We start from the raw sequence: 15,719 nt of genomic DNA on the forward strand, positions 1-15,719 counted from the left end.
GAGGTACAGGGAGGGGACCCTGAGATGTCTGGGACTCCATCTGTTCCTGACGAAACCCCTATAGCAGCCCCCCTACCACTGGTGACACCCAATCCAGAACCGGCAACACCTGTTGTCAGGAGATCAAGTAGAAGTTGTAGGACCCCACAGTACCTGAGAGATTACGTCTGCTGTGCTCACTGGGGGGGGGGGAGGGGTGTTGTGTATTGAGTCAAAGGATTTTATATCTGTATTTTTATTGTCTGTAATTGAATTAGGGTAAAGTAACTGCCTTTTGGTTCCAGAGGGTACAGCTACTATTGGTTCATTTAAGCTGCTGTATTTGGATCCTCTGTCTTATTGGTTGCCTCCAAAAGGCAGGACTGTGATTGCCTGATATTGTTCCCTCCAAAATGTATCCCTTCTAGCTTGTTCCCTGTCCCTATAAATGTAGCTCTCCCCTCCTCAGGTTTTAGTCTTGTTGCTTTTAATAAAGAAGTGTTACTAGAGAACTGTCTCCAGCATATTATGTCAAGAGAGCTGAAATCACAAACCCCACGTCACAACACTCCTGACACTGTTCAGAACACATAAGGTGGCAGATGAAGGGAGCATGTGCTCCACAGAAAAGTCTTTGCGGAAGACATAGATCCAGGTAATTCAAGCAAGTGAGCCAAGCCCCATAATATGCTGGAAGACAATCCCATTCCTTCTGGGTCAATAGCCACACTGATCTTGAGGGAAATTTCTTTCTATCATCAATATGTTTACTAGCTAAGAAATGAGCCAAAGTTATCCACCACATATTCCGAAAGACCACTTACTGCACTGCAAAGCTATAGCCACACAATGGCTTCATTTGCATATAATGCTCAACCAAACCATGATTTTAGAGAGCACAAGAAAATGTGTGGGTACCTAGAAAGAAAAGCTTGGCTGCTTCGCTTCTCCCCTGATCCTCCTTCGCCTGCTGCGCTATCCTGAGTTAATTCACAGACTCATGATTTGTCTCCCCCAAACACTCTTAGGAAGCAAGGCTGAGAACTTAAAAGCTCTTGGTATGCTTGGGGTTCCCCATGCAAAAAAGAGATTTTAAGCTCTTGGCCTTCCTTCTCAGCAAGGCCCACTCTGGCTCTGGGAATGATAGGGAAGCTCTCACAAAATCTTGCAGGACATCCCACAAGCTCTTGTGAGAGAAACTCCTCCCTGCCTGTGTATAGGTGAAATTGCACATGTTAAATGTGTGTAAGATGCAGGCATACTATAGACTACATAATCTCTCAAATTACAGAAGGGAAATCTGTGTGCCTTCCAGATGTTGTTGGACTCCAACTCCCATCATCCCTGGCTACTTTGCTAGGTGACGCTGATGGAAGCTGGAGCCCAACATTCGGAGGCACACAGGTTCTCCATCCCTATTATAAATGCTTGCTTTTGTGCCATTCCCAGTTTGCCTTATGATGAGAGCTGCACTTTTCTCTCAATTGCCAGGCCTTGATTTGTGATCCATTTTCCAGATTTATGTTCTTCGTAAGTATAGATTTAATAATATGCAGCTCACTGAAGCTGCACTAAGAATTGCTGCATCATGATTTCCATGGACAACAGATCATTCAGACTTTTCTTCTCCTTCTCCTCCCTGGGGTTTAATGGCATAGCAAGGCCAACAAAATACTACAACTCAAGGTTCTTCACGAACTTTTTTGTGTGTGCTTAGCCCTATCACTCTAGCTTCACCATCCTTCCATAGCACCATTTATCTTTAATCAGAATACAATTCTGAGTATTTTTCACTGAGAACATCTCCTTATTTTTGCCTGAGTTCCTGATACTATGTTGGAATCATATCAGTGGAAAAGTTCAGTCTTTACGTAAATAGATCCGAGTTCCATTCTCAGTTCTTCCTCCTCTTCCAAACCCCTATTTATTCCTGATGATACAGCACACATCTTTAGAGCATTCATATGCATGAGCAGTCACCGCTTGCCTCTGGGGAGCTGGGCTGGGGATCATCAAGCTGTCTACTTTACATGGTGCACTTAAGAATGGCAGGTGCACTATGAAGTAATAGACAGAGCAGCATCAAGTTCCTGTCTGGAGAGATCCATTATCCAGTAATGTTGGAGGCCTGGAAAGGAGTGTGTGTGCCAAGAGAGGAGAACAGGCTATATGCAATAATGAATCGCTTTCAAAACTGCATTGTAATTATTTTGTGGTCCTTCCCGATTAACTGGTATAAACAAAATTGAAGGTTTAAAATGTGGCACAACGATTAACACCCCAGCATTTCACTTCTTTTCACTAGCATGGCAAACTATTCAAACTTACCGGTACTTTGCGCTGCAGTATGACAGAGTGGCTCCACAACCTCACAAACTAGCTTCCATTGTGAGAGGCAGTAAAACAATGTTAGACAAAACAAGGCCCTAAAAATTGGCAACTGTATAGTTTGATATGGGCAGTGCTCAGGATTATTTACCTATACATCCAGCTATAGCAGCAATGGGGAACCTCTGAGATACCTCTCTCCATTGCTCCCCTCCTTTAAAGCCCATTTCTCCTAACCCACCTTCCCGAGCCTCAACTTGTCACACGTGGATTTTTAAGAACACACATTTATACAGAGCAAAGCACACTGTTGAAAGTAGACAAAAGCCTACTGGTGCTAGCCATCCCTTTCAGCTCTGCTACTGCAACCGCAGAAGGTCATAAATTTCTAGTCAACCATTTGAAAACCTACCATCCCTTCGTCTGCCTGACACCGTCTGTCCCAATTCTGTTAGCATATGTTTCAAACAGCCATTCTGTCCCAAGTCTCCTTCAGAACATCTGTAGTGGGCTTGAACTCTGAAAGGGTGTCAAAGCAATGTGGCTCTAGTGCAGATGTCAGTGTGTGTTGAAACTAATCCATCAGCTGTCACATTCTGGCATTCAGGCTTACTGGGCATTTTAGCAAAGGGTTTTTCTTTGGCAAGATGATCACATGTAAGAATCTTAGGCTGTGTACACCCAAAATTTTATTCTAGAATCAATGGAGACCGAGTTGTTTTCCCTACATGGTTTTCTTTACATAGACTGGGTTGTTTTCCCTACACAGTCCGCACACAAACCAGATCTATCGTGTATATATTTTGCTCCTGAAAAGTGCTCACTGGAAAACTGTCATTCTGAAAATAAAAGTTCATTGCAGTAAGGTGGCAATCACCATTTCCTTCTTCATTCACCTGGAGCATGTGTAGAAAGGAAAAGCATGGATGATGTAATCAGGGAGAGGGTTTTAATATCAAGTAACCACAGCCACCCTAGTAAGATGGTAGTATCTAGAATCAACCTAAATTGAAAACAGCATGTTGAGAGCAAACATGAACGATTCCAGATTGAGAAAAACATATTTGTGCTACAAGCAGGTTAGTGTGTGTGTGCAACCATAGGATCAGTCCTCGAAAGGAACCCAATGGTCATCCAGTCTAACCCGCTACCAATGCAGGAACGGCACCACGACAACATCCCTCAGAGGTGGCTTTCTGGCCTCTGCTTCAAAGCTTCTAATGAAAAGAGTCCACCAGCTTCTGTGGCAGCCTGTTCCACTGTCAGACAGCTTTAGTCAAAGAGATGGACAGATGGATGTCTCTTCCTAGCATAGACCCTGAGGGTTCTGGACCACACATGTTGGCTACATGCAACAAAACCCACACTTTGCAGAACAGCATCTATACTTTCCCTGGAGCACTTTTTTCATGTCCTATCTCAGAGCAGAAATGTTTTGTTTGCATTCTTCCACATGCTCTCTGGCATGCAAACTTCTGATTAAAGCAGCTATGACTGCGGCTGTGTATGTGTACATTTAAGCTTGGGTGCTCTTCTTGGTGAACAAATACAATATCTTAATTTTACCTTGCATGAACTTGCTCAGATGTGCTTTTCTAGCCTTCAGTTCTTGCTGAAATGCATTGCTTTAAAGTCTTTAGTTCATGAATTTCCAGGCAGGGTTTGAGGTTGCTGACATCTGTTATTTGCACTCATGGAATCATAGAATTGTGGAGTTGGAATGGCCATCGAGTCCAACCCCCTGCAATGCAGCACTCTTACAATTTTTTTAAAAAATGCAGCCCATGTCCAGTTTCTTCCTATCTGATGTCTATTTCACTCTGAAGCAGTGCAGGATGCCTTTTTCTATAAGCTACTCATGATCCATTTACATGAAGCTTAATTTGAGTTGCAGCAAACCAGAGACTGGCCCCAGAATCATATGCAAGCACTAAGCCTTGGGCCTTGTGACATAAATATGAACAGTACCACTGAGCATGTGTGGAGAGCTTCCTTCTCAGTATTAACCCCCTGCTATCAGAGAACAGGGCTGTCAGGCTGACCAGAATCCTTCGGCACATCTTATCTGAGAAACTATCAGCGCTTTAGAGTGAAACAGACACTTCCTATACATAACGCAAGATGTTTCAAAATGCCATCTTCTACCCCATGCAATAGAAGTGCAGCAGAACTAAATTCCATCAGACAAAAATGGGTGATGCCATGCTCCATAAAGTTACTCTTAATTGGTAGACGATGGAACAGGGCACAGGTTTTGTTACAGCAAATGATCCTTCTATATAGCTTTCCTCTCTGCACTTGCCACCTGTTAGTCCAGAGAACATGCATTTTCTTTGAAAAGCTCTGAAGCAACAGAACTAATTGCTGTGGCTCCTGCTGAAGTGGCAACTTTCCCCATCCACCTCACTGACTGCAACAGCAGCAGCAGCAAACAGGCTTTAGTCTGTATCCCAGAGAAGATATGGGAGGAGGGCAGGGATTTGGACAGGTGGAAAGGCAGGGCATGGAACTGCATTCCTTCCTGCTATGCTGGAAAAGGAATAGTCATAATAAGGCTTCTTTACTGCAACATTTGTGGTGGAAGAAGCACCAGAAGAATCTACAGCAGCTGCCCTTGTAAACGGAAATGTTATGCGGTACCCAGTCCAGCGACACAACTGTAAGGAGGTAGAAAACCCAACACACTCCTGACTTTATGAGCAAGCCCCCATTATTTTCTGCAAATGGTGCTCTGATTTTGAATGACTACAGTCTGCACAATCAAAACTGGTTTCAAACAATTACCATATTTTTCTGTCTATAAGATGCCTGCATGTATAAGACGCCCCAATTTGGGGGGGGGACTCCAATTTAAGAAAATGGGGGGAGATCTATCCGTGTATAAGACACCCCCAAATTTTGGACATTATTTTTTAGGGAAAAAATCTAGTCTTATACATGGAAAAATACGGTATATAGAAACCTCAGCTCAGGGTATTCAATCTCTCTCTCTCTCTCTTCCCCCCCCCATAAGTGATGCCCCTTGGGGGAATTTTTGTCAGTTCCATATAAACCATTAAGTCATATTTTAGCTTCTTTCAGAATTTTGTGTCTTAGGCATTTTTTTTTTCCTGGCTGTGATCACTCTCTCTCCTTTTAGCTCCTTTCTCAGTATGTCTCTGCAAAGTGCCTGGATACACAACGTATTTGTTTTGATCAGTGTCCGTGTACTCTGCCCAGCTGTAACATAACCAGAGTTTATTCTTTAAAAATTACTTCTCATTTACAAAAAGAAAGAAAAGAAAAATATCTCTTCTAGGTTTTCTATCCCTTTATTCTTCTTCAAGCACCTTTTTGAGCTTCACCTCAAAACTACGTGGCTCAGTCACAGCCAGCATGTTCCAAACGTTGAAGTTCAGAGTGGTTAATTGGAAGTCGCCCATTAAGTCCTTTCCCCCCGGAGCCTGAAATGTTCTATATCTCATTTGTAGAGAACGCACTTCCTCTGGCGACAGAGAACCCTCTCAGCTTTTCTTTACATCTCCGCAGCTTTCTTCCCTCTAGCATGGCATACATAATAAATGCATCACACCTCTGCCTCTGTTGTCAGAAAAGCATGCAGTTTTGAAACTCCACCATTTTACAAGCTCCCATGGCTTTCACAGACAGCTCAAATTGCCGTCTGAATCTTTCCCGACTTCTTCAACATGCAACCTTCAAGGCTGGTGGGAAAGATGTGCTTTTGTCAAGGGAGAGGTGCCAGAAAGGGGTGGGAAAAGCAATTTTATTTCATCTGTTTCCCTTACTACAGGCATGGCCAAACGTGGCCCTCCAGATGTTTTTGGGACTACAACTCCCATCATCCCTAGTTAACAGGACCAGTGGTCAGGGATGATGGGAATTGTAGTCCCAAAACATCTGGAGGGCCAAGTTTGGCCATGCCTGCCTTACTGCTATTAGGAGCATAGGAAACTGCCTTATACTGAGTCAGACCATTGGTCCATCTAGCTCAATGCTGTCCACACTGATTGGCAGCATCTCCCCAGGGTCTCAGGCAGGGATTTCTCCTAGCTTGACCTGGAGATGCCAGAGACTGGACCTGGGATCCTCTGCATGCAAAGCAGATCTGAGCTATGGCCCTTCCCCATGGTAGGTCCCATTCATGTTCTGGCAGGTTGAATGCTCTGGTGCCAGCAAAACCAGGAAGGCTGGTTGGGATCCTGGAGAAGGGATACCCAATGGGCTAACATGCCCCTCCCTTGCTGAGGTACATGATACAGTGCTGGATTATTTGGTTGTGTTTGCTTTCAATCAGCACTGCAGCGCTAGCGACATAGTACTGCTAGAGCCACTACCAAGTCACCCTGCAGCCCTTGTGGGCTCATTTAAAGTGCATTTCAGCAGATTCAGATCTAAGGTGGTACCTAACACACTGTGGTGGTACAATTCTCACATGGCCATTATATCTCCTTAAGTTTCACATGAGGAAATGTTTCCATGGGGGAAAAAACCCAATCCAAACAGAAGGTTTCATCTACAAAACCAGACTTTGGGTAGAATCACAAGTTCTTTCCAGACAACAGCTTTGATGCTCGGGTCTGTGTGATGTAAACATAGAGAAGAATGCCTCCAAGCATGTGCTGAGCTCCTTTCCTAATCACCGATTAACCATAACCACTTCGTATATATCTGGGATTAGGGAGAAAGGCTTCTATACAAAAGGATTTGGCTGTCATTGAGGCTTGAACCTCAGCAGCTCTAGTGTTAGCAATTAGCTATGGGAATAATAATTTGATTGATTGGTTGGTTGGTTGGTTGGTTTCCCCAGCCACTCCGGGTGGATCCCAACAGAATCTTAAAAACACAATAAAACATCAAACATTAAACAATTCCCCAAACAGGAAATAAAAACCATCCCTCATGTGCTATGGGAGTGTGAGATGTGGGCATAAAAAGACATGCAAGATGCTCTGGAATAAAGGGAGGAGCTTTTAAAATGAAGCCTCATAAAAGTAAATGAACCTTCAGTGCAATATAGACTGAAGGCTCTGCCAATCAAAAGTTGAGATTATTGCAGGATAGCTAAGGATGATGCCAATTCCCATTCGCTTAGCAAAACTCTCCACACAAGATGTCCTTCATTTAAGTGCCCTCAGATCTCATAAATGCTGAGGAAAGTTTCTCGAAGGCTGAGAACAGTTAATACTTCATAGATCAAGTCCGACCCCCACTGATCTGCAGCTGGGAATGAGTCCCAGTCTAGAGCCTCACGCAAGAAGGATTGCTTAATAAGCACACAAAAGCAGCGGCACCTGCATTTGCTTCAGGCCTGGGTGCTCCTCCAGGTGCAGTCAAGACACAGTGCACTGCAGTGACGTTGCCTCAGGGTGACCCAGACCCAGGATGCAGCATAAAGAGAACTGAACACTTAAATACAAACCACAGAGAGACAGGCGAACCATTACTGCCTGCCAGCTTCCCCCAACCAGCTGCTCTTTGGGTATTTTAAAGAACAACCCCCATCAGCCCCAGCCAGCACAGTGATGCACCAGACTGGGGAAGGCTGGTCTAAGGACGTCCAGAAAAGAATCATAAAAATGTCTGGTCCCCTACGGTAAGAACCAAACTAGTCCTCTTCTTTACTGGGGAGAATGAGTAAGGCTTAAGCAGATCCAAAGGGTGGAGATAGAAGGGGGTTCAAATTGAGAAAGTACATCTCTCTCTCTCTCTCTCTCTCTCTCTCTCTCTCTCTCTCTGTGTGTGTGTGTGTGTGTGTGTAAATGGCTGTGGCTTGACCTGCCAAGAAACAATTACCGCATCCCTTACCTGCCTATTGGGTGGGAATGGGTGTTTCGTTAGCAGTAATTAAGGAAGCACTGATTTCCTTACCCGTGAGGCCAAACTGTCCTTGCAGTGCAGGCTGATTCCACACTCATCCGTGATTTCAGAGAGATCTTCATCCTCAAACTCCTCCAGGCTGATGTCATGGGTGAGCCTAAGTTAAGGCAAAGAGCGTGAGGTTATCCATCAAGGAAAGCTAGCCAAAAAGGAAATACAACACACACGGTGATGCTTGGGGCAATGTTATAGCCCCAGGCCTGGATCCGAAAGAGAGAAGAGGTTAATTGCCTGCCAAGCTAAATTAACAATTATATTAGATAATCCACTGAGTAGAGACTCCAAAGGAATTTTACCTTCTACTGTGCTGGTTATCTGAGAGTTTCCCTGATTCTTCTGTTCTTTCTGCTGCAGTATTTTCAACATTCCCTGCAGCCCAGAACACAGAGGCTGGTCTCGCGTGGTGGTAGCTGGTGAGAGAGTTGGGGGAGGCACTATTTTGAGCCCCTCCTTTCCCAACACTAGGGCATACAAAAGGAAATAATGTTCTCAAAGATGTGCAGAAACATCAATTACCGTATTTTTTGCTCTATAAGACTCACTTTTTCCCTCCTAAAAAGTAAGGGGAAATGTGTGTGCGTCTTATGGAGCGAATGCAGGCTGCACAGCCATCACAGAAGCCAGAACAGCAAGAGGGATTACTGCTTTCACTGCGCAGTGATCCCTCTTGCTGTTCTGGCTTCTGAGGTTCAGAATATTTTTTTTTTCTTGTTTCCCCCCTCCAAAAACTAGGTGCATCTTGTGCTCTGATGCGTCTTATAGAGCGAAAAATATGGTACTCCCTATACCAGGGGTAGGAACCTGCACACTGGAATCCAGGTCCCATCATCCCTGACCATGGACCATGCTCACTGGGGCTGATAGGAGCTGGGAGTCCAACAACATTTGGGGAGCCAGAGATTCCCCAGCCTTTCCCTATGGGAGGGGTGTGTGGAAAGGCATAAGCTATCTATCTATCTATCTATATATCTATCTATCTATCTATCTATCTATAACATACATACCTGTTGCCAACCAACCAAAATAATCAAAGTGTTTACAGTGTCCCGTAACACACTCGCCTCTAGCTCCATGAAGCTTTTTATTTTTAAACCCTCTCAGCCTCTCAAAAACCAAACCAAACCGCTACATTTCCTAAAACTGAAAGAACATATTTAAAGGCATTTTTTTTTATATAAATGTTATATGAGCATAGGAAAAAAGGGGTTTAAAGTTGTTTCAGCCCACAAGGCCAACGTTAATGGTTTAATTTGAGATGCAGCCCACTGCAACACAGAACTGGAAGCTATTTTCAGCAGCATAACTCAGACCTGAAAATGTGAAGAAATAACCTCTGGTCATGAGAGGGCTCCTCATTACTGGGTAATCACAACTAAGTCCCATATATCTGGGGTTAGGGAGACCAACTTCCAGCTTTGGGTGGTGTGTGCATGCTTGTGCTGGCAGGGTAGAAATGGAGTGTAGGTGCAAAAAAAAAAAAAAAAAGAAAAAAGAAAAAAAGGATGAGGTAAAACTTCAAAATGAAGCTTGATTTTTTAAAATATGATATATATTATATATCTAACGGAACCACCTCCCCCATCGGGGCCTGGTGATAACCCCAAGATCTCCCACAATGGTTTTGCAAAGTTCTTTGCAGATAAAGTCGCTCAGAATCGGAAAGATGTAGATTCCACCATGGGAGCAGGGCCAGAGCAGAAGAGTGCTAGGGTCCTGTCTGGTCATATTGTAAGGGATCGATTCCAATCTGTTACCTCCGAGGATGTGGACAGGCTGCTTGGACGAGTGAAACCGGCCGCCTGTCTCCTTGATCCTTGCCCATCCTGGCTTATAAAAGCAGGAAGAGCTAGGTGATGGGCTCCGTGGGCTGGTGAATGTTTCCCTCTGTGAGGGAGCCTTCCCAGACCCGCTGAAAGAGGTGGTTATTAAACTGCTTCTTAAAGGCCATCTTTGGACCCGACCAATATGGCCAACTATCGCCCAGTCTCAGATCTTCCATTCTTGGGCAAGGTGACTGAGCGAGTGGTTGCTGAACAACTCCAGGCACGCCTGGAGGATGCAGACCATTTGGATCCAGTACGTTTCATTTTTTAAAAAATGATATTTATTAAAGTTTCAAGAATTACAAAAGAAAAAATGAACATACCACGTTAAACAAAAACCAAGCAACACACCACAATATGAAAAAAGGAAAAAAGGGGGAAAAAACCAGAAAAATAAAACCCATTAAACTAAAACAAAATTAGAAAAAAGAAAAAGCATCAAATCTCCTTTCTATTCTTTCATTAGCTTATTTCCTTGACCTCCTCACACCTCCCTTTTTTGTATTCTATGTCGATTATCTATTTCAGCAAATCCTTTCCATCTTTTAAAATTTTTGTCCTGTAAATTGTCTTAATATAATGTAATTTTACTTTACCTCCTTTCACCATTTAACAGTCAGTTATTCCCAAATCCTTTATATCATTCCTGCTAAAATCATATATTATTATTCCAACATCCTTCTAACAAATATTAATTTTACAATGTTTCTGTAGATAGTCTTTAAATTTCCTCCAGTCTTCCTCCACCGACTCTTCTCCCTGGTCTCGGATTCTGCCAGTCATTTCCGCCAATCCCATATAGTCCAGGATCCAGTACGTTTCAAAGCACAATTCAAAGTGTTGGTGCTGACCTTTAAACCCCTAAATGGCCTCCAACCCCATCGCTCAGCCCCGACACTGAGGTCCTCCTCCAAGGGTCTTCTGCTGGTTCCCTCACTGTGAGAAGTGAAGTTACAGGAAAACAGGCAGAGGGCCTTCTCGGTAGTGGCGCCCACCTTGTGGAATGCCCTCCCTTCAGATGTCAAGGAAATAAACAACTATCTGACTTTCAGAAGACATCTGAAGGCAGCTGTGTTTAGGGAAGTTTTTAAGGATTGATGCTTTTATTACGTTTTTAGATTATGTTGTAAGCGGTCCAGAATGGCCAGGAAAACCCAGCCAGATGGGCTGGGTATAATACTAATAAATAAATAATAATAATAATAATTCTACCCAATGTGCTTTGCTGTGTTGTTTTCTTTAGGGGCAAAAATCTCTCATTGATATAGTTCACTTAAAACCACAGGGGGGGGGAATTCCCCCCCTCCCCACCCCCTGTCAAGAAGAAAAAAATTCTCTCAGGGGCTGCATGTTGGCAGTTATGGAAGCCAAAGTCAATGATGGGCCAGAGATGAAAGTGTTTGAGAATGGTCTCAGAGTATGGTCTGAAGGTACTTGAGGTCATCATCTCCCTGAAGTTAAGCAGGACTAGGGCTGGTCAGTGCCTGGACTGGGAGACCTCTGGGAAATCATATGTATGTTGCCTTGGGTTCCATGATGGAAGAAGAGTAGGATATAAATGTAAGAAAATATGTAAATAAAAAATAGCTAATATTGTATAAATACTGCTGTGCTTTCAATTTTTATTATGGCTACTCAGATAAGAATCCTCAAATCTATGCAGGTTGACTCAGAATAAAAGTAAACCCCATTGAGTTTAAGGGGGTCGTTCTCAAATACAAAGGGTGTTTTTAATACAATCAGACCAATACTGCTACTGTTCTGAAAAACAAGTAAAAGTAATTCCTGACTTTAATGTGCAATATACTTTATATGTATATACTTTAATGTAGCAGAAATCTACCATTTTTAAAATCAGTTCCTCTGAAACTATGAAGAAAGAGGGGGAAATAATTTTTAAAACTAGTGGGGTGGAGAGGAAACAATGGAGATGGAAGAAACTCTAAGAGGGCGGAAGGAATTAGGCAGTTTCAGGTGCTGTTGGGGGCTGCAAGCATTCCCTACATTGCACACCTGTGGTTTAAAGCTTTTAGCAATATTTCTGCCCCTGAAGGCAGCAAAACATACTAGGCATACTATATTTGTATGGCTTTTAAAACAAACACATTTAAGCATCTTTGTGAGGCTTTGCATCACTCCTGCCCCTGCTTTTTTTGGCTTATTTCTTTTGGTACCACATCTCCATTTTTCCTGTCAATCACTGCAACATCCAAGCCGCCTTGAGATGCAAATTTTCATTGCTGCAAAATCAGCATCTTGCTTGCCCCCACCCAATATCCCCCTCCTCCAAAAGACCAATTTAAACAATAAAGATGAACGATAATCTATTTCATCCCAGGTGACAGCAGGGTGGACAAGATTCCTACTTTGTAGAAGATAGTCCTCAAAGACTGCCTAGCAGAGAGACAGAGCGGGTTCTCAGGGCACAGTCTCCCTACTCTACGCTGAGACGTTCTTCTGATTAAATTATTTCTGAATTTGCCTTTATAAATGCAAATCTGTTCTTTTTTCTTTTTTTCCTTTTGGTGATGCACTGTACAAGTGGTCACCCAGAGTGGCACTGTGGGTTCTGGCTGCTCAGTTTCATAAGACAGAGCAGGGGGTCAGGATGCAAAAACTCAACCTGTTGAGATGGTTTAGTTGTCTTTAATAATGTCCCTTTTGATTGGGAGGGCTCTACCTTTAACCCCTAATGCTGAAGTCTCCACTGATAAACAGTTTCGCTCAATTTCATTTTCCTTACCACTTTGCATAGATTTTAGCCAAATTAGCCAACAGACTTTATACTCACATTCCCCCATGGCTATTTATTAAACATTAATCCTGAACTGTTTGCACAGAGGTTATAACAGCTCCCTGTCGATTAATTGCTATCTCACAATTCCTAGGTAAAACCGCTTCAACTGCACAAACCTAAATTTGAATCACTCCAGCAAGATAGTTACAATCCGTAAGTAACTTAAGAGTTCTCATCCCTCATCTAACTTCTTTCCCAACTCCGAATGTTTTGACTTCTTCAGAAAATACGCATTATGAAATGGAAATGAGGCCAGATATCTCAAAACAGCATTTTAATAGTGAAAAATTAACCTTGTCAACATAATACTGTACACTACAGCAACATGTGGCAGAACCAATGGATACCTTTCTAGCTCGCTGTCAACTCCTTTTTAGGCTGAACTTGGTCTTAAAATGTTAGGATCCTATAACTGTCAGGATTCAACCCAAATTCTCTGTCTGGCCTGAATTATTCAAGAACATCTGCAGAATTGACCCAATTGTGTGGCACCATATGTACGTCTCATCATAAAGAAACCATCAATATGAAAAGGAAACTAAGAAGTGGGGACAGAGCATGAGAAAAGTAGGCTTTTGACTAAAGAAGATTCCGTTTATAACTCTTCACATTTCCATGATAACAAGTCTATTCAGTTGCTTAATTTCCCCCCCAAGATGAGCCAGTTATTTTGTATTGTTTTGTGGCATCTTCTGCTTTATTGTACCTGTTTATATTGTTGTACACCACCTTGGTATTTTATGGAAGCTGTCCAGGCTTCCAGGCAGTTCAGACAGAAAGAGTGAGAAAACCTACCAAGAACATTTGGCAACAATAGGACTCTCCCTTCTTTAATCCTTTGAAGTACATTTATTGAATTAATTTCTAAACTGCTCTTCATTAGTTGTGTTCCAAAGCAGTTTACAGCACAGATATCAAAGTATAAAATACACAGAAATTCAATCCAATAGTTTTATAAATCAACTCTAAAACAAAACTGTATGAGCAGAAACATACACAATATCTAGCGATTTACTGCTGGCCTTTGCCCAATCAGCTTCCTCCAAATGAAAACCTCAGTTGCCCCCTAATATCCAGGGATCTACCAAGAGGCAGAAAGAGCCTTTTATGTTCTCCTCCCACCCTCAGGTGTCCTTTCCCCATAGAAGAGGAAATGCCCTTCCCCAACACTGACAATATCCTCAAGAGAAGAGACTGCATTTAGCCTTAAGAACCAGAGTAGACACGTCAGCCTATCTGTTCCCCGTGGAGGTAAGAAAAAGGCAGTAAGGGAGACATCAAGAAAGGAAATAATGAATCATCCACAGATCATCTCAATGCATCTTATCAATATGGATTCTAATTCCTTCCTCTGAAACCCTGCCAAAGTGCTTTCTGCAGCCCCTCTGATATACAGTCAATGGCTTTTGCTTGAGATCAATTCACAGGAGAACAGCAGGGAACATTTGGGGACATTTTGCCAAGGGCAAGTCTTTGCACAGAGAAATTTGTTGCTGGTTGAAGCGCAGCCTGCTGCACAGAGCAGGGTTCAGCAGAGAAGCCATCGCTTTCCCAGCAGCTCCCAGCTGAATCCTTAGCTTTATTACTCACGGAGGGAGGAAACTCCCCCCCCCTTCTCCTGTTCCCACTGGGCATTACCAGTCACACTGGGAGGCATAGCACGTGTAAGAGGTTACCATCCAGATGGGCGGGGTATAAATAATAAATTATTAATATTATAAATTATTATACCATTTTGAACTGCAATTCTCTGGCATGTACTTTACACTGCAAAGGAGGCAAAAGATACCCATCAAGTAGCGTGGTGCCTTGTCTTCCATTCTCCCCTGCATTGGCACAGTGATATTGGGACTGGGGATTTCCAGAGCTACAGAGAAAGTTGCATGCAGCTTGAGTTAGGGAATGGATTCGTAGGAGGGCTGTAATTGAATTGCCCATCTGAATTAACAAGGGGGTGGGGCATTTGACATGAAACCTGTACGCCTCTGAGGGGCTGCACACAGAAGAAGAGTAGAAGAGTTTGGATTTGATATCCTGCTTTATTACTACCCAAAGGAGTCTCAAAGCGGCTAACATTCTCCTTTCCCTTCCTCCCCCACAACAAACACTCTGTGAGGTGAGTGGGGCTGAGAGACTTCAGAGAAGTGTGACTAGCCCAAGGTCACCCAGCAGCTGCATGTGGAGGAGCGGGGAATCGAACCTGGTTCCCCAGATTACGAGTCTACTGCTCTTAACCACTACACCACACTGGCTCTCAGGAACCACTACACCACACAGGAAGGGAAGAAAGAAGAGAGGAATATTAGGAGAAGGATGGAGAGTCTATATGATGGGCTGCCAAAGCATTAATTGATTCCCTCTCCTGTTCCAGAGAGGTCACAGGGGTCAGGAAATCTCTTCTGTTAATACTTGTTCTATTGCATGCAAATATCTGTCCCTGTCACTGGGAAGCTAACGAATGGGCAATTACCACAATAGCCCAGCAGGAGCATTTTTTCCAATTACCTATACCCACTCAGAAGAGCCCTGCAAAGCCTTTGGTTTGTCACTCCCAGCTAACAGCAGTATTGAATCTGCTCCTGTCTGACATAAAGGGACTGCCATACTTTCTCACTGAAAGTGGAACTGAAGAAAGCACCAATTGTATGATAGGCTGGGGGATTTTCCCTGCAGTGAGCCCCACATATTCAGTTCTGGGGTGTGCTGAAAGAGTTTGATCCATCAGTGACAGCAAGTGGCAACTTACAGGCTCATGCCAGGGCACTGGGAGATCTACTCCTGCCCTCCCCACGCCACTTATTCACCACAATATCTACATGATCCTGACCTCCCCTACAGCAAAGGTCTCCTGCAGACGGCTTCTTAGCACCAAGAAAGAAAACTCTCTTGACAGACCAATATTTTCCTTTTGGCAA

The 15,719-nt window shown here is 43.3% G+C and overlaps 1 protein-coding gene across 3 annotated transcripts in view; it reads right to left on the reverse strand.

Moving 5' to 3' along the window:
• Window positions 1-15,719, reverse strand: part of MAPK8IP1 (mitogen-activated protein kinase 8 interacting protein 1) — a 65,111-nt gene that overhangs the window by 30,668 nt on the left and 18,724 nt on the right. For 2 of the 3 annotated variants that reach the window (XM_081834874.1, XM_081834875.1), the window contains exon 2: window positions 8,176-8,281. In XM_081834874.1, coding sequence (XP_081691000.1) covers window positions 8,176-8,281 — 106 coding nt within the window. Of the gene's footprint in view, window positions 1-8,175; window positions 8,282-8,480; window positions 8,646-15,719 lie in introns of all 3 variants that reach the window. The other variant, XM_081834873.1, reaches the window with a different exon arrangement.

Source organism: Podarcis erhardii (assembly GCF_964252035.2).
Source record: "Podarcis erhardii genome assembly, chromosome: 1".
In the NCBI taxonomy this organism is placed as follows: domain Eukaryota; kingdom Metazoa; phylum Chordata; class Lepidosauria; order Squamata; family Lacertidae; genus Podarcis; species Podarcis erhardii.